This window comes from Salvelinus alpinus, chromosome 16 (assembly GCF_045679555.1).
Source record: "Salvelinus alpinus chromosome 16, SLU_Salpinus.1, whole genome shotgun sequence".
Lineage (NCBI taxonomy): Eukaryota > Metazoa > Chordata > Actinopteri > Salmoniformes > Salmonidae > Salvelinus > Salvelinus alpinus.
The window spans coordinates 44,069,966-44,095,637 of NC_092101.1; the positions used below are offsets into that span (position 1 = coordinate 44,069,966).

At 43.7% G+C, this 25,672-nt stretch overlaps 2 protein-coding genes across 7 annotated transcripts; both read right to left on the reverse strand.

The window, feature by feature from the left end:
- Nucleotides 1–1,245: 1,245 nt before the first annotated feature.
- On the reverse strand, nt 1,246–14,447 carry prrx1b (paired related homeobox 1b). Of its 3 annotated transcripts, none has more exons than XM_071346333.1 (5): nt 13,588–14,447; nt 8,723–8,898; nt 6,641–6,822; nt 2,632–2,693; nt 1,246–2,327 (listed from the first exon to the last, which is right to left on the reverse strand). In XM_071346333.1, exons 1-5 carry the CDS (start codon nt 13,832–13,834, stop codon nt 2,272–2,274), a joined length of 723 nt encoding a protein of 240 aa, XP_071202434.1. In that variant the 5' UTR covers nt 13,835–14,447; the 3' UTR covers nt 1,246–2,271. The 3 variants fall into 3 exon arrangements, with proteins under 3 accessions (XP_071202434.1, XP_071202432.1, XP_071202435.1); XM_071346334.1 differs by having other exon boundaries at nt 2,049–2,327; nt 2,628–2,693; nt 13,588–14,405; XM_071346331.1 differs by lacking the exon at nt 2,632–2,693 and having other exon boundaries at nt 13,588–14,405.
- Nucleotides 14,448–20,193: 5,746 nt separating this feature from the next.
- On the reverse strand, nt 20,194–25,520 carry gorab (golgin, rab6-interacting). 4 transcript variants are annotated; one of them, XM_071346336.1, is made up of 5 exons: nt 25,217–25,520; nt 23,014–23,339; nt 22,648–22,749; nt 22,380–22,520; nt 20,194–21,854 (listed from the first exon to the last, which is right to left on the reverse strand). In XM_071346336.1, the coding sequence occupies exons 2-5, from the start codon at nt 23,070–23,072 to the stop codon at nt 21,410–21,412; spliced, it is 747 nt and encodes a 248-aa protein (XP_071202437.1). In that variant the 5' UTR covers nt 23,073–23,339; nt 25,217–25,520; the 3' UTR covers nt 20,194–21,409. The 4 variants fall into 4 exon arrangements, with proteins under 4 accessions (XP_071202437.1, XP_071202436.1, XP_071202438.1 ...); XM_071346335.1 differs by having other exon boundaries at nt 23,006–23,339; nt 25,217–25,438; XM_071346337.1 differs by having other exon boundaries at nt 23,002–23,339; nt 25,217–25,431.
- Nucleotides 25,521–25,672: the final 152 nt, after the last annotated feature.

Consider the following 25,672-nt stretch of genomic DNA (forward strand, 5'->3'; position numbering starts at 1 on the left):
GGATTTCCCTCCTCGTAAATATCTGCTTTTTAAAGATGTAATATTTTTGTTTGTGGTAATCAGCAGATCGTGGACAGCTTGAGGTTTGGAGAGTAGCGTTATTCTGAAGAAGTCTGTCCCTGGGTTATAAAACACTTTTAAGTGGACATGCACAACTTTCAAAAGCCATTTTCTCTCCAAATGGTCACCAATTATTTGATTTTTTTAAACAAATCCAATGTTTGAAATGGCCTCTGTTGCAGTTGCAGAATGGAAAAATGGCACTTGGTGTCATGGTTATTTTACAGTATGGATATCTATGGATATGGCCTCCTTAGGAGCACACTATTTTAATTCTGATTGTTCCTTTTTATTTAGTAGAAGTCTTGAGCCATAGCAAGATCCAAGTCACCGTAGAAACAGTTAAATCAAGTACAGGCTTAACTGAATGAACCACAGAGACTGAACGCAATATCACATTTTATTCAATAGTTTGGAGAATGGTCTCATCTCCGAGGGAAGATCCTTAGAGCCAGATGTGATGGCAGGTAGCTCTATGCGGGACTGCTGGCCTGGCATCAAACCCCCCCCCCGCGCTGGGGTAAAGGAGTTCCAATGACGAGCCTTAAGCCTTAAGGGTATTATAGCTGGTGGTGGTGGGGAGGTTGAATGGTTGTTGAAAACTGTTGCTGAAAAACAGCAAGTGAGAGAAGATACGTTGACATAGAAATACATCCCAAGACTTACGCCCCATTGGTTGAGAAAGAGGAAGGTGATAATTGCAAAAGTGAGCCCATAGGTTAAACATCAAGCGTGAGGAATGTGCATAACGGTGCCGTGCTTATAGGCTATAGGGTCAATAGGTGAATGTCATTCTGCACGTGGCTAATAGGAAAGAGGAGAAACGAGACGCTATGCTGATGATGATACGTGTGTATTCATTCCCATTAGGCCCCTAGAATAGGAAACAGAGTGAATTATGTTATGCTTCCTGGATGAAGTTAAACAAGCATTCACACCGGCCTTCCTGATTGATCTTTCGTAAATTACATTTGATATGATTCCCTTTGGTCAACAGCTCATAAAACATTGTATTCTAAAAATAACTGGCAATATTCTAAAATTCAAAATATTCTAAAATTCTAGACATTCTAAAAGCGGCCTCCACATCTTTCTATTTAAATAGTTTAAATCTCATGTAGATATTGTGGCTGGATAGTGCAACCCTCAAATAGCTTTCAACCGTGTAAGTCTGACACAGTGGCATTACTTTGCTTGAGTTTATTAATATACATGATTATCTGTTACAAATAAAGGATATCATACAAAGATTAAGCAAAACTACGGTCTTGGATTCAGAAATAGGTTACATTAGCCTTTCCTGTATAGTGTACCATGGCATTATATGAATCAAAATGCGTCGGGAAAAAATGGTTGCTTGTCAGTGGAATAAAATGGAAAGAAATGTGAGAAGAAAAAAAATATGAAAACGTATAAATGTTTGTAACCTCCCAAGGATAAGTCCTTGTTGATGTTGTTGTTGTTGATCAGGAAGTTACTCATCCCATTCTGCTGTTATAATCCTATTGAACGTTCTATAATAAAAATACAGGGAACTCCATTTGAAAAGTCGTCCATCCTGGTGTCTCCTCCTCACCCCAAGGAAGGCACTGTGGTCTTGACCGTGAATAAAACTAGAGATGGACACTGACAGCCTGACAGACAGATTTATTCTGTCAGGGTTTCCATATCTTTGGAGACTAGCCTTTCATTCAGTCAAAACCAAATTGTAAGAAAGAATAAAAACAGTCATTTGCTACAGCATCCAGTCCCAGTCTAGATGTCTTTGGTTTAATTGGTTGATGTCTTTGGTTTAATTGGTTGATCTCTTTTGTTTAATTGGTTAGTACAGACAGCGACAGTTCAGCGATGCTCAGGATAGGAGAGATGCGGCTCACAGAAACAGCCTCTCATGATTCCCCCACGTCGCTTGCTTTCTCATCAGATGCTTCAGGTTTGCGGACAGTATAGGAAGCAGGTCCATCGCTATAGCTCCGGAACGAGAGGAGACTTCAAGCTAAAATGGAGGGCAGATCTTAATCATCCCTGTGGGGGCCAAGCAGGGGTCTTACTGTCTGTCTGTTTGGGACAGACGTGAGAGAGAGAGAGAGAGACCCCAGCCCCACCGTGAAGCCTCTCTCTCCCCCCTCTCTCCTCAGTTGACCGTGGGCACGTGGTTCAAGCTGTACTCCTTGGCTTTGAGCCGCAGGTTGGCGATACTGTTAGCCATGTTCATTCCCTGGGATGTATTGGGGTTGGAGCATGTGGGGGGGTAGGTTGCCATGGCACTGGAGGAGAGAACGGTACAGAGGGCAAAGGTCAGATAGAACTGTAACCAGCGGCGATGGAGCCAACATGACAATGTGAGTTCAACTAGAAAAGCATCGATATTAACATCACAGAGCTCATCATGAGGAAAAACATAAAATGTGTTTAATTGTTCATTGCTGTAAAAGTCAAGATTTTGGCAGTCTTTTTAATGATGACTGAATAATTCATTTGTTTTCACTTACTTTGGAAAATACCAAGACACATCAAGCCAAAAAATAAAAAAATAAGGAACCACATGTAGTAAAGTGAAAGAGTACTTGCTTTGTGAGGGCAGCATTTTCTGTGGCACTCGCATTGGCACTCCCTCCGGCATTGGGTACCAGCTTAATAAGAATATATAAATGGTGATGTATGTGTTAGCACCACATTAGTGTGATATTATTCACTGGCATTACTTCTGGTCATGTGACTATCCACTATAGTGAGTACAGCCAGGCCAGAAAGCCATCCCAATTTAGTCATTTAGCAGACGCTCTTATCCAGAGCAACTTACAATAGTGAGTGCCTACATTTTATTATTTGTCCCCCGTGGGATTCAAACCCACAACCTTGGCGTTGCAAGCTCCATGCTGAGATACAATTGGAGAATGGAGCCTTTGGCCATAGCGACCAGGCCAGAAATGTTATACTTAGTTTCATGGGGGGGGGGGTCACTGTAAATCACAACCAATGTAACCAGAGGCACAAAAAATCCTGCCCAGTAGAGCCTGCTGTTGCTCTAGTGTTCATTATTTGGTATTGTATGACAGAGAAGGTCACAGGGATCAACAGTGGATTTAATACGGTTTGTTTTCAGATTATCACCTCATCACGAGGGCCATTGGATCTCTCATTCCTCCCTCGTGTTAAGGAGAATGGAGAAAAGGAATGAAAAGAGAGAAAGACTGACCTGTTTACAGATACTCTGTAGTTCTAGAAATAGGACTCAATCTATATTGTGCCACCATAGATTATACAAAACATTCATGCACTGTGTTTTTAGAATATTAGTTTGTGATGGGTATAAGAAAAACTGAGAGATGGAGAGGAAAGTATAGGCCTGACTGGATTTAACCACTAAAACTATGACAAATAGGGCCAGGTTTTTCTACTGTTACTTGTAACACAAATCTCCAAAAAGAAACACACTATTGGCTAAACCTGACTATTGTTAATCAAAGCCAAGGTCGAATACAGTGACTGTTTCATTGGATCCAGGCGGACCAAAAGAGAGATCTGGAAGGGTTAGTGTCAATATGCGGTGTATGCAGGTAAGAAAGGAGGAGGAAGTAGTGGTGGGGTGTTAGTGAGGGTAGAGGGGGTTGGAGGTTAGGGGTGGTGGGGTGTTAGTGAGAGGAGAGGGGGTTGGAGGTTAGGGGTGGTGGGGTGTTAGTGAGGGGAGAGGGGGTTGGAGGTTAGAGGTGGTGGGGTGTTAGTGAGAGGAGAGGGGGCTGGAGGTTAGGGGTGGTGGGGTGTTAGTGAGGGTAGAGGGGGTTGGAGATTAGGGGTGGTGGGGTGTTAGTGAGGGGAGAGGGGGTTGGAGGTTAGGGGTGGTGGGGTGTTAGTGAGGGGAGAGGGGGTTGGAGGTTAGGGGTGGTGGGGTGTTAGTGAGGGTAGAGGGGGTTGGAGATTAGGGGTGGTGGGGTGTTAGTGAGGGGAGAGGGGGTTGGAGGTTAGAGGTGGTGGGGTGGTCGGGTGTTAGTGAGGGGAGAGGGGGTTGGAGGTTAGGGGTGGTGGGGTGTTAGTGAGAGGAGAGGGGGTTGGAGGGTAGGGGTGGTGGGGTGTTAGTGAGGGGAGAGGGGGTTGGAGGTTAGAGGTGGTGGGGTGTTAGTGAGGGGAGAGGGGGCTGGAGGTTAGGGGTGGTGGGGTGTTAGTGAGGGTAGAGGGGGTTGGAGGTTAGGGGTGGTGGGGTGTTAGTGAGGGTAGAGGGGGTTGGAGGTTAGGGGTGGTGGGGTGTTAGTGAGGGGAGAGGGGGTTGGAGGTTAGAGGTGGTGGGGTGTTAGTGAGGGGAGAGGGGGTTGGAGGTTAGGGGTGGTGGGGTGTTAGTGAGGGGAGAGGGGGTTGGAGGTTAGAGGTGGTGGGGTGTTAGTGAGGGGAGAGGGGGTTGGAGGTTAGGGGTGGTGGGGTGTTAGTGAGGGGAGAGGGGGCTGGAGGGTAGGGGTGGTGGGGTGTTAGTGAGGGTAGAGGGGGTTGGAGATTAGGGGTGGTGGGGTGTTAGTGAGGGGAGAGGGGGTTGGAGGTTAGGGGTGGTGGGGTGTTAGTGAGGGGAGAGGGGGTTGGAGGTTAGGGGTGGTGGGGTGGTGGAGTGTTAGTGAGGGGAGAGGGGGTTGGAGGTTAGGGGTGGTGGGGTGTTAGTGAGGGTAGAGGGGGTTGGAGGTTAGGGGTGGTGGGGTGTTAGTGAGGGGAGAGGGGGTTGGAGGTTAGGGGTGGTGGGGTGTTAGTGAGGGGAGAGGGGGTTGGAGGTTAGGGGTGGTGGGGTGTTAGTGAGGGGAGAGGGGGTTGGAGGTTAGGGGTGGTGGGGTGTTAGTGAGGGGAGAGGGGGTTGGAGGTTAGGGGTGGTGGGGTGTTAGTGAGGGTAGAGGGGGTTGGAGGTTAGGGGTGGTGGGGTGTTAGTGAGGGTAGAGGGGGTTGGAGGTTAGGGGTGGTGGGGTGTTAGTGAGGGTAGAGGGGGTTGGAGGTTAGGGGTGGTGGGGTGTTAGTGAGGGGAGAGGGGGTTGAAGGTTAGGGGTGGTGGGGTGGTGGGGTGTTAGTGAGGGGAGAGGGGGTTGGAGGTTAGGGGTGGTGGGGTGTTAGTGAGGGGAGAGGGGGTTGGAGGTTAGGGGTGGTGGGGTGTTAGTGAGGGGAGAGGGGGTTGGAGGTTAGGGGGGGTGGGGTGTTAGTGAGGGGAGAGGGGGTTGGAGGTTAGGGGTGGTGGGGTGTTAGTGAGGGTAGAGGGGGTTGGAGGTTAGGGGTGGTGGGGTGTTAGTGAGGGTAGAGGGGGTTGGAGGTTAGGGGTGGTGGGGTGTTAGTGAGGGGAGAGGGGGTTGGAGGTTAGGGGTGGTGGGGTGTTAGTGAGGGGAGAGGGGGTTGGAGGTTAGGGGTGGTGGGGTGTTAGTGAGGGGAGAGGGGGTTGGAGGTTAGGGGTGGTGGGGTGTTAGTGAGAGGAGAGGGGGTTGGAGGTTAGGGGTGGTGGGGTGTTAGTGAGGGGAGAGGGGGTTGGAGGTTAGGGGTGGTGGGGTGTTAGTGAGGGGAGAGGGGGTTGGAGGTTAGAGGTGGTGGGGTGTTAGTGAGGGTAGAGGGGGTTGGAGGTTAGAGGTGGTGGGGTGTTAGTGAGGGTAGAGGGGGTTGGAGGTTAGGGGTGGTGGGGTGTTAGTGAGGGGAGAGGGGGTTGGAGGTTAGGGGTGGTGGGGTGTTAGTGAGGGGAGAGGGGGTTGGAGGTTAGGGGTGGTGGGGTGTTAGTGAGGGGAGAGGGGAGAGGGGGTTGGAGGTTAGAGGTGGTGGGGTGTTAGTGAGGGGAGAGGGGGTTGGAGGTTAGGGGTGGTGGGGTGTTAGTGAGGGGAGAGGGGGTTGGAGGTTAGGGGTGGTGGGGTGTTAGTGAGGGGAGAGGGGGTTGGAGGTTAGGGGTGGTGGGGTGTTAGTGAGGGGAGAGGGGGTTGGAGGTTAGAGGTGGTGGGGTGTTAGTGAGGGGAGAGGGGGCTGGAGGTTAGGGGTGGTGGGGTGTTAGTGAGGGGAGAGGGGGTTGGAGGTTAGAGGTGGTGGGGTGTTAGTGAGGGGAGAGGGGGTTGGAGGTTAGGGGTGGTGGGGTGTTAGTGAGGGGAGAGGGGGTTGGAGGTTAGGGGTGGTGGGGTGTTAGTGAGGGGAGAGGGGGTTGGAGGTTAGGGGTGGTGGGGTGTTAGTGAGGGGAGAGGGGGTTGGAGGTTAGAGGTGGTGGGGTGTTAGTGAGGGGAGAGGGGGCTGGAGGTTAGGGGTGGTGGGGTGTTAGTGAGGGGAGAGGGGGTTGGAGGTTAGGGGTGGTGGGGTGTTAGTGAGAGGAGAGGGGGTTGGAGGTTAGGGGTGGTGGGGTGTTAGTGAGAGGAGAGGGGGTTGGAGGTTAGAGGTGGTGGGGTGTTAGTGAGGGGAGAGGGGGTTGGAGGTTAGGGGTAGTGGGGTGTTAGTGAGAGGAGAGGGGGCTGGAAGTGTCATTACGGAAGGGGTGGTGGGGTTAAAGTGTGGTTATTGCAGGAACCTGGGGTCTGAAGGAAAGAGCGGTTGGATTTGTGTTTTTGGTGAAAGGGGTAGAGCTATGACAATGATAGGAAGGGGGGGGGTCTACCTGTAAGGAGAGGCACTGCCCCAGGATAGGTAGTCATTTGGGCGGGGGGCCGGACGGGGTACGATGGGCTGCTCCACGGCCGTGACGTCCCCGGAGTAGGACTTGAGGAGCGAGGCGTTCTTGCTGGCCAACATGGCGCGCTCGTTCCGACGAAACTTTGCTCTTCTATTCTGAAACCACACCTGGGAAAAAGACATACAAATGAGCTCAAATAAAATAACTCATGTACAGTAGTCCCTCAAATAAAATAACTCATGTACAGTAGTCCCTCAAATAAAATAACTGATGTACAGTAGTCCCTCAAATAAAATAACTCATGTACAGTAGTCCCTCAAATAAAATAACTCATGTACAGTAGTCCCTCAAATAAAATAACTCATGTACAGTAGTCCCTCAAATAAAATAACTCATGTACAGTAGTCCCTCAAATAAAATAACTCATGTACAGTAGTCCCTCAAATAAAATAACTCATGTACAGTAGTCCCTCAAATAAAAGCAGTCCAATTGATAATGACAGTAATTATAGACGTTTAATTTAGCTACAGTTTATAAATTACTTTTAATACCGATATAAATCCTTTACACTATATCTCTATGTAAAGTGTTATTCACATCTTTATATTTCAGAACTTATATCATATGTAACTCCTGAATTTAATGATATCAACTACTTCTCCATGAGATTCATGTTTTACATTTTACAATGTGTAAAAAAGGATTAATATGCATGTTTTAAAAGCCAATTTTTTAAAACCTTTGTTTATATCTAATAGATACTGTAACACTGAGCCGTATCTCTCAGCACGCCGTGATGATCAAATACTATCCCTTCAGGATCGAGTCTTCGATACTCAACCACACACAAACACACACACACACACACACACACACACACACACACACACACACACACACACACACACACACACACACACACACACACACACACACACACACACACACACACACACACACACACACACACACCACATGCCTCCTTTGTTAGCAGATCAAGGGCCTGACTGGGGAACTAATAATGCCGTTCCTCACTCTGAAATCAAATCCATTATTAAACGTTTTGGGAGCGCCGAGGCTCGGGAGGCACAGCTTACGCAGCGCCTCAGGAATGAGCCCAAAGTCTCTTTTATCAAAGGATTTCTGCATCCCGCTCTGGTACGAATTAATCGCAGATGTTCGCTCTCTCTCCTTCTCTCTCTTGTTCAGTCTCTCCCTTTCTCTCTCTTTCTCCATCTCTCTCTCTCTCTCACACACACGCACCCACACATACACAACTGTGCCATCAAGATCTACCCAATGTTTTTAATAAATATCATACATTTGTCTGATTTAGCGAAATAGCCTGCAAGGTCCTTGGGTCCTAATAGTTTCCATGATGAGAGGACACAAGAACGTGGGAGCCTGAGGATCACTTATTAGGATTGTGCTGTGGAGTCCTCTTTATGATGAGATAACACAAGAATGTGGGAGCCTGAGGATCACTTATTAGGATTGTGCTGTGGAGTCCTCTTTATGATGAGATAACACAAGAATGTGGGAGCCTGAGGATCACTTATTAGGATTGTGCTGTGGAGTCCTCTTTATGATGAGATAACACAAGAACGTGGGAGCCTGAGGATCACTTATTAGGATTGTGCTGTGGAGTCCTCTTTATGATGAGATAACACAAGAACGTGGGAGCCTGAGGATCACTTATTAGGATTGTGCTGTGGAGTCCTCTTTATGATGAGATAACACAAGAACGTGGGAGCCTGAGGATCACTTATTAGGATTGTGCTGTGGAGTCCTCTTTATGATGAGATAACACAAGAACGTGGGAGCCTGAGGATCACTTTTTAGGATTATGCTGTGGAGTCCTCTTTATGATGAGATAACACAAGAACGTGGGAGCCTGAGGATCACTTATTAGGATCACCTGGCTGGGGCTATTAGGATTACAGTATGCTAACGACTGGGAGGTCGTGGTCCTCTGTGGCTCAGTTGGTAGAGCCGATGAGGCCACCCAAACTAAAAATGTATGCTTCGGATAAAAGCGTCTGCTAAATGGCAGACTGTGATCCTACCTGCACCCGTGCCTCTGTGAGGTTGACCCTGCGTGCCAGGTCCTCTCTGACGAAGGCGTCGGGGTAGTGTGTCCTCTCAAACACCCTCTCCAGAGCCTGCAGCTGGCTGCTGTTGAACGTAGTCCTGTTCCTCCTCTGTTTCCTCTTCTTCTTCTCCTCCGCGTTCAGCTGCTCGTCTACAACACAACAACATCATGGTCAGACGGAGGAAATAATGAAAGGAAATCCCACTTCGCACAGACTAACTGTAGAATATAATCTGTGATCTAATAGAAACAGTAAACGTCCACTCACTGTTGGCTGTCTGCTCCCAATAAGTATTTTTATATCCTACATTTGTTTATCCCATTTATACGCATGCAGGTTCACACAGATAAACATACTACGATAGAGATATATGTTATATTTTCTCAAGTGTGTTCACTGTGGACTGTTTCTACAACCCAGTTTGTTGTCATCATGTAACGTAATGAGAGAAAGAGGGAAAGATAGAGGGGGGGAGAAAGAGAGAGAGAGAGGGAAAGAGAGAGACATCGTTACAACACTGTATAGAGCCATAATATGACATTTGAAATGTCTCTATTCCTTTGAAACTTTTGTGAGTGTAATGTTTTCTGTTCATTTTTTATAGTTTATTTCACTTTTGTTTATTATCTAGTCCACTTGCTTTGGCAATGTTAACATGTTTCCCATGCCAATAAGGCCCTTTGAATTGAATTGAATTGAATTGAGAGGGAAAGCGAGAGAGAGAGGGGAGAGAGAGAGAGAGAGAGAGAGAGAGGAAGAGAGAGGGGGGAGGGAGAGAGAGAGAGGGAGAGAGAGAGAGAGAGAGAGAGAGAGAGAGAGAGAGAGAGAGAGAGAGAGAGAGAGAGAGAGAGAGAGAGAGAGAGAGAGAGAGATAGAGAGAGAGAGAGAGAGAGAGAGAGAGAGAGAGAGAGAGAGAGAGAGAGAGAGAGAGAGAGAGAGAGAGAGAGAGAGAGAGAGAGAGAGAGAGAGAGAGAGGGGGGAGGGAGGGAGGGAGAGAGAGAGAGAGAGAGAGGGAGAGGGAGAGAGAGAGAGAGAGAGAGAGAGAGAGAGAGAGAGAGAGAGAGAGAGAGAGAGAGAGAGAGAGAGAGAGAGAGAGAGAGAGAGAGAGAGAGAGAGAGAGAGAGAGAGAGAGAAAGAGGAAGAGAGAGGGGGGAGGGAGAGAGAGCAAGAGAGAGTGAGAAGACTTTTCTTGTCAATCACTAACTATGTAGGCTTTATTTCTCTCCTCAGAGGATGTATTACCTCTTCTATGACCTTATTGTATTGAGAATGGTATCATTCCTACTGTTGCTACAGTGGGCGAATGTGTGAATACAAATTAAGCCTACAAGTCTCTTTTGGGGGATAGTTGCACAATTTCACGCGGAAGAACAACCATTTACAGTTCTCAGTAAGTTCCCACAATGTTGTCATCTTTTACCCATTCTTCAATGGAAAACCATGATGAATGCACTGACCAACCGCCCTAAAGTATATATTAAAAGGCCTATTCTCTTAGTAAGTTCATTTTTTTATAGCAAGGCAACATAGAATGGAGTATATATTGAACTTCATGTTTCTCTTTATTTTACCAATCACATTTTCTGTCTCCTACTGCTGTGGTTGGCCTTGTGGTCGAACGTTTGGAAGACTCAAGAAGGCCCCAACATTTATATGCTAGGGCAGGCTTAAAATAACATTTTAAATCACTATCTTGTCCATTTCAACGTTTTAAATATGTAGGTTTTATATCAGGAATACACCCGGACAGACTAATAATACTGAAACAAATTGCGCACAGTCGACATTGGGAACACAGTCGACATTGGGAACACAGTCGACATTGGGAATACAGTCGACATTGGGAACACAGTTGACATTGGGAACACAGTCGACATTGGGAACACAGTCGACATTGGGAACACAGTCGACATTGGGAACACAGTCGACATTGGGAACACAGTCGACATTGGGAACACAGTTGACATTGGGAACACAGTCGACATTGGGAACACAGTCGACATTGGGAATACAGTCGACATTGGGAACACAGTCGACATTGGGAACACAGTCGACATTGGGAACACAGTCGACATTGGGAACACAGTCGACATTGGGAACACAGTCGACATTGGGAACACAGTTGACATTGGGAACACAGTCGACATTGGGAACACAGTCGACATTGGGAATACAGTCGACATTGGGAACACAGTCGACATTGGGAACACAGTCGACATTGGGAACACAGTCGACATTGGGAACACAGTTGACATTGGGAACACAGTCGACATTGGGATTGGGAATACAGTCGACATTGGGAACACAGTCGACATTGGGAACACAGTCGACATTGGGAACACAGTCGACATTGGGAACACAGTCGACATTGGGAATACAGTCGACATTGGGAACACAGTCGACATTGGGAACACAGTCGACATTGGGAACACAGTCGACATTGGGAACACAGTCGACATTGGGAACACAGTCGACATTGGGAACACAGTCGACATTGGGAACACAATTCCAGGGCTATAAGGGGCGTATCTTAATTATACCATTAACGACTGTGTAAAAAAAGTTTGAAACTAGAATGTATAAAATACATGTATTATGTTATGCTAATAATTTATATTAATCTGAAACCAATTGTGAATGCTGTAAAGTTGCAATTGCACTCATTTTAATAGGGTATCTTGTTGTAAACTAATGATAAAAGAACAACTGCCAAGTCAAGCGTAGCAGCAGACGATATTAAAGGACTTAAAGGCTATTTCTGTTATTATGTTATTCATATCAATTACATGTATGTATCATAGCGTAATGGGCGTGAGAAATGGGGTTCAAAAATAATTATTAGGCTAAATAATTGTGCATAAAAAAAATACACATTTTTACAATACAACGATTACCAAAATAATATAATCGATATAGGCTATTTGTTTCTATCAAATTTTGCTGATGTTTATTCGTTGCCAAAAGGGATAATGTGTAAGTTTCGAAATTACTAATTTAAACATGAACTGAAAATCGATAAGATAGTTTTGCACGAGGAAAATACCCACTGGGCACAAATGTCAGTTCAACGTCTAGTTTTGATTTACATTTGGTTGAGTTGTCAACTAACGTGAATTCAATGTGAAATCAACCAACAATGTCACTATGTCATTGGATTTAGGTTGCAGGTTGGGTAAAAAAAACTAAAATGCCTTACATTGATGACTTTTGCAAATCCAAACTGTTTTCCACGTCATCAATTATTATAAATTTTTTATGATATGGAAACAACGATTATTCAACCCGTTTTTCCCAGTATGTATGTTGTTTGTCCCTGCTAAAAGAATACATTAAAAGCATGTCATTATGTGAAGGTCTAAGAAATATAATCATCTGAGCTGAAAACATTGGGCCAAAGGTGCCGTTGTTGTTTGCATACTGACAAATAGAGTGATGCTTTACTGGAGGCTGATCGAACCACAGAAGAAACCTTTTATGTGGTAAACGGGGTGAAAACCATTCAATTTCAACGGATGCCTATAATCATGATGATTTAGGCCTTAACCAAATTATAGTAGTCTAGAGCCTACTGCGATCTAACTCCATGAACAAAAAATGTTTATGGGAATTAGTTAAAGCTCGTGTGAAATTGTTGATAATATATTTTAAAAGTAAGAAAATTCACCACGATGATTTATGGGCTATGCATGATGTTAATTGTCCAAGCTATGTGTTCCTCCTAATATTACAAGTTAATTGCTTGTTTTCTATAGGCCTAAATGTGTTTACGAATACCAAACATTACACAAACATCCCAACATGATTAATTACGGAACATAATTATTCTTGACAAGCAGATCTAATGACGTTGTGTTATTTGATCCCGTAATTGTCACAGCCATGTCAACAGGACACATCCGATAATTATGACAAATTATTATGTAGAAATATTCTGAAGTTGTTTGACAAGCGAAATAACTGTGAATTAACGACATCAACTTGCGCCTTTCCCCTTACTCACGTTTCTCACATACCTCTCCTCGAGGTCCGATTTAGCCGTAAAATAACAATAACACTCATTAAACCCTAACGTTTCTGTCAACCTCTCCAAATGACTCTGGATAGGAGGGCGTATCACCCGGTACCTGACGGGTTCATTGACTCTCTCAACAGTATGGCTGAATGGGGAAAACCCGCGGTGTTCTTTTGCTTTTAATGGGGTGTATCCAAATGGACTTCAGTCTCCTCTATCACATTTACAAATAATAATGATAGACAAACCACATTTCAGGCTATCCTCCTGACCCATCTAAATCATCAAGGCAGTTGTGGACGCCTCCATAGTAGTGTTTGTTTTGATTTATTATTGTAAAGCTTGACTTTCCCATAATATTTATTTTGTTGACCATATCCACCAACATCGCCATACTTCGTTGACGTCAAAGTGTTAATGGTAAATGAATGGTCGTTTTCAGTGTAGTCGTCAGAAATGATATATTACCACGAGTCACGAAGGACTCTATATATCGACGGGAAAAGACTGTGCAAGACTTAATGAAAATAAATGACAGTAGCTTGCAGTATTGTGTTCATAATTCTGTACGGTATTTGTTCACACTGTACACTGCAACTCTTCTCCAAAGAGGCCCACTCAAATTACCGATGGCGCACACCAAAATGGGTTCAAACCTCAAATCATACGGATTATTCTGCGAATTATTAACAACATGGGTTCCTATAGTTTACACAATATAGACCTAGCCTGCATTTGCTAATGTAGCCTAATAATCAATTTCTGCGTTAAGGTGTTAATCAGTCCCGAGTGTATAGGCTGCACTTAGAGTACACTTCTTACTTACTCTCCTGCTGGGTGGTGTCACTCCCACTGGTCAGCCCCGGGGACTCCAGCATATTCCTCCCTGCCTCACCGACACTCTCGTCCGCCTGTGTCCCAACCATTTCCCTGGCCTCCTCCAGATCCAACAGGTGGCTCACGGAGAAGTTCTTTTTGGCTTGAAGGTTTTCCAGATTCGATGTAATCGGACTCTCCAAGCGATTTGATATCGTTGCTTGCCTGTCCCTTACATGTGCATAGCTAGAAGTCATGACGCAAATAGGATACAGTAGAAAAAAACTGAGCAATAATAATAAGCGAGCCAAATGTATCCTTGCACATAGAACGCACGAACAGGAACAGCGCCTACAAACCAGCCGGAGAAACCTCAGTTTTCCAAGCAAAGCACAGTTGCTGCTCACATCCAGACGCAGCAGTGGCGGTAAACCAAACTTCTACAGATAGAAGAAAAAAGCGTTTCCCCTTGTTTGTTTTCCCTCGATCACAAATCTCTACGCATCCGGTCCATCCATACACGCGCATAAACAACAAATAGAGTCTCCATATAAAATCACAGCGTCCTGCATCTGGGTTTTCAAGAAGTCCTCTTAATAAAAAGTCCTCCCCACTTCCCACTCCTGTTGACTCACGGTCGCAACTGACTGAGCTTTACTGATGCCGAACAGATGCGCTCGTGTGTGCGTAAAGCTGGCTCAGCTCAGGGCTGAACGCACTGGGAAACTGACACTGCAATGGCTAAGGCACCTTTCTTGAAACTATTGCTTTTTCTCAGTGAGAATCAGTCGACTCACTCTTGCTTTCCCTTCGTTCTCTCTCTCTGCTTCGCTCAGTCTCTGCTTCTCTCTTGCTCTGGCACTTCAAATGAGGCGCACGCTGGCACGCTGCGGATGCTGCCTGAACCAGTCGGGGAGTAAATGAAACTCTGAGACTCCTGGGAGGGTAGATGGACCATAATAGGAGTCCGTAATTACGTGGCGATGCTTGTGTGCTGTTTCTGACGTTTCACAGACCCCCTCGCTACGCTCCCGTCCTCCTCGAGCTCTACCCTCCCCTTTCAGCAGCACACAACCACACCAACAACATCCCCACCACCCAAAACCCACTGATTAAGGCTTTTTAACGAATCTCTGGCAACCTTAACCAACCCCTTGGACCCTGCGGCGCGAAGAGCCCCAGGAGCTCTGGAGGGGAGGGATAATTATCACCCCATGTGATGATAGCGCCAGTAAAGAGATTTTAACTGTCGGGGTATATCGGCCCCAGACCAACCCAATCACTATTACTGTTCAGGACGATTTATTGTCAATGTCTCCTCGTAAAACTGTTATCAGAACAGCAATTATGCAGTATACTTTGAATAACCACATATCTGATGAACATGTTGCCATGGGACACATTTTCATCAGATATGTGGGTATTTAAAGTATACTGCATAATTGCTGTTCTGATAACAGTTTTACGAGGAGACATTGACAATAAATCGTCCTGAACACAAGTAAAGAACCTCTCCTTTCCAGCTCATACATTTTGTTTGAATGTCGAAACATTCATTTTTGAATGTTCACGCGTTTATAGTTCTTCCGGCCTATGGAGCTATTACATGGACTCCTGGCTACAATAGTTAGGTCAAAATAATCCCAAATAAAAACAATGGCAACCAATACATTCTGAAATTAATCAACTGTAATGATGCCGTTATTGGCATAGTTTAGCTATGATTCACCCTGGCACACAATAGGCTATAACCAAAGCCAAACCCCAGACATTCTAATAGGCTGCACAAGCCGTTGTCTGACAAACATACATTTGTAATACTTTGGGTTAAGTGCAAAATTATTTTCAGAATTGTTGGAATTGGGGTCTCATTTTGTGTGCGCTTTGACTGGGGGTCTTGACAGGGGGGCTCGGGTGGGATGGAGGAATGATGGAGGAATGGAGGGATGGAGGGAGTGACGTGTTTAGATGGCAGGAGTATAGACCCACTATAGGCTCCATACTGCCATAGACATCCCGTAGATTCCAGCCCCTGATCTGGGAAAAGAACACTTGATGCCATCAAAGGGATGCGGATTGAATCCAGATGTTCTTTTCTCGTTCTTTCCATGTATTTAATGAAGGCGCGGGGATAGAGTAGTGTTTTTCATCATTAGTTTTCCCTCCAGATTTTTTTTTCTCCTGCCTACATGTTCATTCCAGTGCCAGTGTAAAAAGCCTCCTCAACAGTCTCCGCCTAAACCTCAAAGCTCCATCTAGTCTACTCTTTTCACTCCCGCTTGAATAATGTTAAACGACAAAAGTTACGACAAAACCCATTTCTTCGTGTTTGTCTGAACAAAAAGAAAGGTCAATGTGACTCTGTATGAAATGTGCCATCCGAAGTCTGGCCTGACCTTTGGAACTATAGGTCTATTCCGGAAAAATACATATATTCCTATGATTATTTCTCATTTGAAATCCTTATAGCCTGCATTCTGATATGTATACCTTATTAAACGTGACACATGTATGTACACATATCGTATTCAAGGTAGCAAAGGGAAGTTTCAGGAGAGGAGAATATATGTGAAATGTTTTTTAACATCAGCTATTGCCGCCTAAATGCCTATAAAAGCCCCAATCTCTGCACATTTGCAAGGTTCAAGCAAACATGTTTTGCTCGATAAAGGTCAAAATGTAAACAGCACTTTTGTAATTAATATGTAATTAAAAAGCATAAACATCGTTACCCATCTATCCAAGGAATCAAATTATGCCCATGCGATATAGTTGCGTCTTTACACACGTGGACCATTGACCCTTGATTGTCATTTCAGCCAAAGCCAATGATTAGTCTGACAAAAAACTCATACTAATTCACCGTTAATATGTTTATGGATATAAAAAAGCACAAATAAAGTTTGAGTTGCCATATCTCCATTATGTTTAACTTCTAGGAATTTTTTTCACATCATTTTGTATACTTGTAAAACGTAATAAGCTCAAATGCACCGACATATTACCAACAATGGGGAAGAAACAACGAATTTAATGTAAATGGAAAAAGGGAGGAACGTGCGCAGTTACAGTGAAATACCGTTATTGCCTTGCTGTAAACCGATGTCTAAATTTCAATAAGATAATTTGATCACACACTTTACACTTAATTTTGTCCATCTTCATAACAGTTCAATCATTGTTTCGTGCATATTATGTGCAGTTAAGGAATTCTCTTTGGATATTCAAAGAGTGGCTACAGGCATAAGAGAAACGTAAGGTACTAGGCATACATCATTTTGATACATCATTTGTGAAAGCTGTGTAACAGTCAGTAAAGATAGGCTACAAGGAATCGTACAAAATGGGTGCTGAGCAGACATTTCACAGAAAAACTACAATTAAAGGTTGAAATAATCTACACAAAATGCATTTTTGGGGAATACCTGTTTTTTCAGAAAATAACATGAGTACAGAAACATAATACAGTATAAATAATAACCGAAAGGTTTGAAATAATGGGCAATAATGTCGGCCTACTTTAACAAGGCCTATTGGGTTTTAGATTTTAGGTTTATGGAGCAATGACTTGAAGTATATGCTCTAAAATATAGTTCAATGCTTTGGGACGCATGAAACCGTTGCCTACAGAAGAAGGCAACAGCAGCCGTTGGCTTTATAATCAGAATCAGCGCGGGTGAATTAATTTCACACGCGCATGGCTTTGTAAACTCGGCGTGTTGTTTAATCGGGAGCAGATTGGTTTTTATGTCGGAACACAACACAGGCAGCTTGCAATTAGCGTGAGAGAGTTTTCAATGTTGGAACAATAGAGGTAGAGACTAGAGAGAGAGAGAGAGACAGTGTCCCATGTCCCTCCAGAGTCGCATGGCCCAAATGGCAAAGAGGGGGACTGAAACTGAAATTTGCACATTCTTCCACTGCAAATCAACCATTCCAGTGTTTTACTTGCTATATTGTATTTACTTTGCCACCATGGCCTTTTTTTAGCCTTCACCTACCTTATCTCACCTCACTTGATCACATTGTATATAGACTTATTTTTCTACTGTATTATTGACTGTATGTTTGTTTTACTCCATGTGTAACTCTGTGTTGTTGTATGTGTCGAACTGCTTTGCTTTATCTTGCCCAGGTCGCAATTGTAAATGAGAACTTGTTCTCAACTTGCCTACCTGGTTAAATAAAGGTGAAATAAAAATAAATAAATAAAAACTGAACACACAGTGACGTATCGGCAATACGGTTATCAATACTATATCCAAGTGGAAACACTTACAGTAAATTATCTACTGTTATACCACGAACCAGTGAAAATTAAACAGCTTCTGTGCGTTCAAATTATTTAGATGATGTCGATTAGAAATGGCCAATGTTGATTATATTGTTATTGAAAACATCTGCCAATTGTGGATTCGAATGTTGTAATCCGAACTCGGTGCCTGCGCGAGGGATTTGCAGTTCAACAGGTCTCAAGATGAGAATTCCCTCGTCGCAGCAATCAGTGATGGAGAGGGGGTGGAGGGGTGGGGGGGGGGCAACACATGGTTTCGCGTCCAGGATATGGAGAGTCAACTAGGAGGCTATTTTACTCCCAATTAGAGAAATAAAGGTGGACATGGGCCAACGCGCTAACCCAATAGGCACTAAGGGTCACCGGACAGCACTGCAGCCAGCCAGTCAGCCCGGCGGACAGAGACGCATGCTGCCGACTAAGATGAGTACAAGTTCTTCAGCCAAGGGCAAGGCAATATTTCAGCTAATACACCACGAAATCAGCAACAACAGAAAAACGTACAAAGTGTGTGTTTTCATTTGGGGAATTGAATAATCGCTGGTTGGTTGACCAAACTGCAATTATCCTTAAAGTCAATGGCAATGCACATGCAGGCCTAGTAACCTTCAGTGTTTCTCAGAACAATTTTCAACAATTTCGATGCGTATTTACATAATTATTCAAACACAGGCCTACATTTTTTTTTATAATCAACGAAAATTTAAAGTAGACTAAATTAAATAATATACAATATAAAATCGAATTACCTTTCGTTCAATAAGCTATATATATGCCTAGCGGTTTCTAAATGAATAATTGTATGTCATACACTTTAAAAGAGAAAATGAATATGTCTGATTCCATATCATATATGATAACATGAGCAGACTAGGCCTGGCCTGGCCTAAATACTTATTACACTGATTCCACGGGTTATTAAGCCCACATTATCAACATGAAAATGTATAGCAAAAACTGTATTTCTCTCTCTCTCAAATTCTAATTCAGGGTAGGCATATGTTTCACACAGTTCCATATATCTACAGCTGTATTACCGATTTCGATATGGCTGAGGTTAACAAATAGACCTATCATTTAGAAATACCTTGATAAATAACGTGATCGAAGAAGCCCAAATATAAGGCTACACCTTGGCCTATTAGAGCCTTTACACAAACATCATATTTTACCGCCATAAGCAAACTATGCAGTGCAGTTATAATTGAACTCTCGACCATGAAGTTTAATTCATAAATAATTAACAAATAGCCTATCAGTTGTTTAATGTCAGTGTACTTTTTCTTGATAGGCCTAATTTGAAATTTAAAGTGTACTTTTTCCTATATATGTTAAAAATAAAAGCGCACCAGGAATTAATTATATAATATAGCATATTCATTAATTAAAACATTTGGGCTATTGGGCCTAAGCCTTAATTATTCATGATTTATGCAAATAGAATTCATTTTCCATACTCCAGTGTCAAGGTCAAAATTCAATAACGCCGACGGGCCAGATGGCGGAGATTTTCAGTAAAAGTTGATCTCACAGCTTCTCTGTGGTTGGTTCTCGGGTTACACGGCCCTTCTCGACCTGTCGAGGGACGCTAGCGCCACATAAATCACACAGTGCTCTAGAAGTCTACTGCTTTCTCAAGTTGTTGGGCTTTACCGCTTCACCAAACCCAATGGCTAATAGTCAATTCCAATTCGTGTTTTTGTATACTTCTACCTTATAGCCTTTAGATTCCATAATAGTTGGTCACATACCCTACTGAATTATGCCGGTCTCTATAGTTAAATTAGTACAAGTCAGCTCTATACTTTTTCAGAATGATTTATCCCATAGAACAGTCGCTATACTATTTTCTGAGGCATAGATGCACTATTAGGCCATAAGCAATGGCTTACACGCAAATACCGGTAAACATCCATCAATAAATAACACATTGTTATTAAACAAATTAGTAAAATATCATCATTTCAGGCAGGATATTAAACGCATTAAAGCGTTGACCTGTGAGGTGGCGGGGACATTCAGTGGTCACTCACTACTCGCTAACTAATTAAAAGAGCTGGGTTTATGGTCTCCCTTTCAGACGGCCAGATGTGACCAAAGCGCTGTAAAATCTCAGAGCGGTTTACAGAACGCTTACTGCACTTTAAAATGACTTGAAAAAGCGATGGGAGTTCGAAACTATTCTCACTAAATTCCACTCCGGCTCCAATAAGGAATCCGTTTACCTTACAGCACCTAGAAAGACAGATTGAAACAGATCATTCAAAATACGAATTTTGTTGAATGAAAATGACAAAAAGAAAGCAAAATCATAAAGAGATACAAGTTTCGTATTCATTTAATTATAATACTTCATTCATACTAATTTAACCAACCAAGATGACATGAACAGCATAGAAGTGTTCCAATGAACAGGTTTTGTGCAGTTGCATTCATGTTCAGAATATATATAGAAAACATTTAAAAAATGAACACCCAAATACTAACCACATAGTGTAAAATAGAATGTTTAAATATCCACCCACTTTTAATAAGCCCATTTCAATACAAAACAACAGATGTTGGATTTAAACAAATTCCCATAACATTCATTGTAAGGATAATATTTTAAAAACAAACCACTTGGTACTCTCTGGCACACAACCAGGGGCATAAAGCTTGTTTTTACACACAAAACAACTAGCTGCAGCACACTCATATCAGATAAATGTTATATTGCTGGAGACACATTTGTTCCATAGAGTGCCACTGAAAACAAGCTGTTCTAAAGCCATAACAGTAAAGCAGCAACATGCCATGGAGCAGTTTCCTCTCAGAGCATACATACATTATGAGATATCCCCTTACCATTCCTTAGGAAGCCTGCTGGAGATCTGCAAGTCTTTAATATGCCTGAGACAGACAGAGTTTGGTTTTAGGAAATACCAGCCCTTCGATAGCAAAACCCGACAGATAATATGTTGATCTACAACATACAGAGAGAATAGATCTGGCAGCGCTGCTTTAGTGAACACAAGTGATCTGTACAGAGGAACATTCAGGGGTTTAATGTTAACCACCTCCTTTCAGCTTCACCATAAAGACAAAGCAGGCCAATTTTAAAAGACGGCTATGCTTTCAGTTCTACATATGCTTGGCTAGGCATGACACAGAGTATTCACTTCGGATGTAAATGTTGTGCAAAATAAGTGCTTGAAGCATTTTAGACACCGCCACATTAAGAGCATACAGACAAACCACCCGACAAACAGTAACAAAATACAAATGTTGTTCGCTGCACAATGAAGACTCAGTGAGCCAGTTCTCAGACAGTACAAATCAAAATGAATTTCCCCCAACGGTAGAATGTTTATACACACACAGTACACAGGATTGTTACACAAAGAGAGGAAATATCCCCTAATGGATGTATTGGACCTACAGTATTAGTATACTGAGGCTACGTAGTAACGGGCAGGACTGACATTCTGGGTCAGTAAGAGTCTGTTACTTTGAACAGTGAAAGTAAGGGCTGACATCTCATGGACTACCCCTCATCTCAGGAAGCCGGGGCCTCAACCTCGCTCTGCCCCGCTAGGGGGATGTTGGCCGTTTTACAGTCCTGATCGCTCCCCGTCACTGCAGGGTAGTCCTGCTGGAGCATGGCACTGCCTGCCTGTGTCTCAGTCTCTACCCCTGGTGTGGACCCTGTATCTGGGGGAGACGGGACATTTGCCTCTCCCTGGTTCTCCATGACACTCTTCTGCTTCCTCTCCTCCTCCTCCCGCTTCCTCTCCTCCTCCTTCCTCTCCTCTTCCTGTTCCTCCTCCGTGGCCTGGAGGTGTAGTTGCTGCAGCAGCTCCTCCAGCTTGTGGGCCTTGCGGAGCTCGTTCTGCTGGATGATGGCACACAGGTGCTCCGTCAGCTGCTCCTTTATCTCTGTCTTCTTGTGGAGGTCCAGCTTGGCCGTCACATACTCAGACTCCGCCTTCTCATAGCGCTTCCTGAACAGAAAAGGAGACAGGCAGATGGATTTATTAGGAATTTGTTTTATAGCAAAGGAAGGAATACATGGCATACCTCCCCTGACAAAGACTTCTGTGAAATCGAAACGTTGTTGATTTGGGTTCAGAAAAAAAGTCACTGTGGAGCAGCAACATTCCTTGTGCAGGCCACTCATTCCTTTATCTCCTTAAATAGTATTATTTTTTCAGCCCAGCATCGTTATTCTCAAGTTTAGGATGTACATATCACCATCCTTTTTTCATATCTGAGGGGACATTGTTTTATCAATGTATTGGGATGTATTGAAGGAGTACGCTGAATAACCTGTAGGGAGCAGTGTTTCCAGGGTTTGAAAGAAGGAAATGTTCACTGCCATAACAGTACAGCTACAGACTGCTGTGGTTGATTTTTTATTGGTGATACAACAAGAATAATGGGTATTAGTAAATGGATGACCTCCCCTGATTGAAAAGAATCCCATCTCCGTGGCAAGGATTCAGCATGTTCTCCAAATCGTGTGTTACCTTGCAGTGTTATAGTCCCAGCTGGCCTGCTCTATCACACCTCTCAGAATGCAGATGTCGTTGGACACCATATTGTCCAGAGTCTGCAACTCTTTCTGGATCCTCTTCAGCTTCACTGACTCTGCCTGGGTCTGTTTGGATCTGTGTACACAGAAAAACAGGCATTCGGGTGAATTTGTGCAAGTGTAACCACAGCAAGTGTCCAAAGGAAACAAAGTGTATCAGAATAGCTGGTAGTGATAATGTGAACTACGGCATCTGTCCTTACTTCTCAGCGATGGTCTTGGTCAGGAGGGCTTTCTTGCGCTTATTCCTCTCTTTCATCATCTTTTGGTCTTGCTGAAGCAGCTCTATGCGAGTCTTCTCCCGACTACAACAAGGAGCATTAACACCCAATACAGAGAAAGGCAATCAACAGACATGAGGATGATCTAAGACAATAAAGGACAGGCCTAATTAGCCTAAGATAAGTATTCTTCAAATAAAATCACTGCACTCTTCTTGGTTTTTGGACCCTGTCAGTGTCAACAACATTACTGGCATGCCAAACTAAATGAATGTACAGGCAACTGTACATCATAAGACATTGATCTATAACTCATTTATGATAACAAAGACTTACTAACAATTTCACCTCTTGTTTTTCCAACTCCCTGGCAATAGGCGGTGTGTCCTCTGCTGGTGCAGGAGCATGGTTTACGGCAAGGGTCTCTTTTTGGCTGGGTTCCTCCACCGGCTTTGTGGGGGTGACGACGGGCTGAATGACAGCCTGCGGCAGGGCCTTAGTGGGCTGCGGCGAAGGCTTGGTTAGCTGCTGCTCGGGTGGTAGTGCAGACGAGCCGGGTCCACTCTTTTGCTGAGTGGCTAACTGGAGGGCTCTCTCTCGCTGCAACTGCTGCCGACTCCGGTTAGTAGGAGCTGGTTTCCGTCCACGACCTAAAGCCGCAGGCACCGCCTGGTCTGATGAATGAGGTAAAACAACAGAGATACAGGGATACTGGATATCGATACACTTTACAGACGTAACTAGCTACTGAATTGACTAATGAATGGATATATGTGGACAGCCGACTCTTGGCTAAGCAGCTAACTTTATACTAGCCCTTGATCATGAATCTCAGTTTCATTACACATAAGTCATTGGACGAAGGTGTCTTCTGTATGGGTAGTTTTGTTAAGCATCCCCGACGGTCAATCTAAACATACACACGTGTCATTGTGCTAAGGTTTTGGAAACATTAGTACCTTATCTTTCATATCAGCTGGAAATATTAAGTTGATACACACCTTGATAGGGTTAGTGTTCCCACACGGCCATACCTCCATATTACAGTGCGTGGTTACGGAAAACAGACGGATGACAAGACGGATGACAAGAGGTGACCACCTGTGCTAATTAGCTATCTTGTGTGCTCCGAACACCTGTGTGTAAGCATCATTTGAGAAGTGAGCAGAAGTGTAGTTTCATTGCATGGAGGCACCCATAGCTGTAAGGATCTATGCAAAACTGCAACAGTAAGTGTATGTTTTTTTATTTGAAGGATTCTTTCTCGCTGATGAAAGGGTCATATTTTTTGGAAGCCGTATCACAAGCGATGATTATTGACGTTTCTAAAACACAGCGTTGGGATTGTAGTTCACATGAGGCAGTTGTGGGCGTAGCTAATGGCAGAGAACTGTAGGGAGAAGACAGAATGTCACCTAGAGTTTGTGAGCTAACCTTATGTAAGCCCAATATGTACTCTTAAGCAGCCTACCATTACTCCTTAAGGTCCAAGGATCTTATGTGATTTTCAGACGAAGATTGTTTTGGCTGCCAGAGCCAACCAAATACTCCATCTAAACGTGAATCGATTTTCAATTGCGATAACGTTCTAGAAACATAAAACCCTTTACTTCCATGCCACATCAAAATAACGTTATACACTTTACTATACACTGTTTTAACCGGTTTCATCACAGTTGCAGCCAACAGTATTTTTCAGTCACAACACGTTTATGTCGGCCTTCTTCAGTTACACACAGGTGTTTGGAGCATGCTAGATAGCTAATTAGCACAGGTGGTCACTGTCTTCTGTAAACAAGTAGTGTAAAATGGAGAAAGGTTTAGTGTTCCCACACTGCCATAAAGGTGTGTATCAATTCAACATTTTTTTAAATGATTACTTATATCTGATATAAGGACCACAAAGGTCCTTATACTTCCAAAACTGTACCGAAAGCGATGCATGTTAATGTTCAGACCGAGTGTCGGGGATCGTAACAAAACCTCCCCCTACAGAAGATGCCTTTGTCCAATGACTCTTAGGGTGCGTTCGTAAATTCGTTCTGACTATCTACTACAATTTCAGAACACTCTCGTCTGAGTGTGCCAGAGCACAGAATAACTGATGAATTTACAAACGCTCGACACCCGTCGAATATGGTCGGTGTCAGTAAACGTCGGCAAAGAAAACGTAATTACATTGTTGCCAACAGCAGTTACAGTCACCTACGCTATGGATAACATGAAAACAACCTAACCAGCTCTGCTAGAGCGAGCAAAATGGTCAGTGAGGTGTTCTCTCAGTTGTGTCTGGAAGTAGCTAGTAAACTAGCCAACGTTAGCTAGGGTGCTTGACTGCTGTTCGTTGTGAGGTTAGAACGCTAACGTTACTCATCCGCCAATGCCTCCAGTGTACGCTCCGAGAGCAAAACGCTTTGAATTTACGAACGCCCAGTGCGCACTCTGGTACTCCAGATTGAATTTACAAACACAACCTTGTGTAATGTAATATAACTAAGTCATGATTATCAAGAGCTGACGTTATGATAGCTTGAAGTCAAGTTTAAGTTACCTTTTTGCTGCAACTTTCGTAGCTCCTCTTCCGAAAACCCTGACCATCCAGCCATTTTAAGATTGATATCCTAGGAATTTAGCGACACGAGATACTTGTTAGCTATTAAATATTTAGCGAAACCATCAACTTAAAATGCCAAAAGTAAGTAACAATCCAGCAAAACTTTCTACTTAGCCGCCATCTTTGCTTATTGAAGCCACGTCGAAGACCCCGAAAAGGACCAGTGAAGGGACATTAGAAATAACGCCTGTATGATTTTTTAAAATTCTAAATTGTAGTTTATTAATTCACATGATGTGATATTCACCGGTTTATGTGCTGTTAGACTAATTATACAACACGCACAAATACTCAACTGAAATTGGTTACCAAGCAAAAAGCTTTTTTTTAATAATGTAAAAAGGGAAACACTGGCATATACTTTGGACACTAGTATGCTTCAGAGCCAGAGTT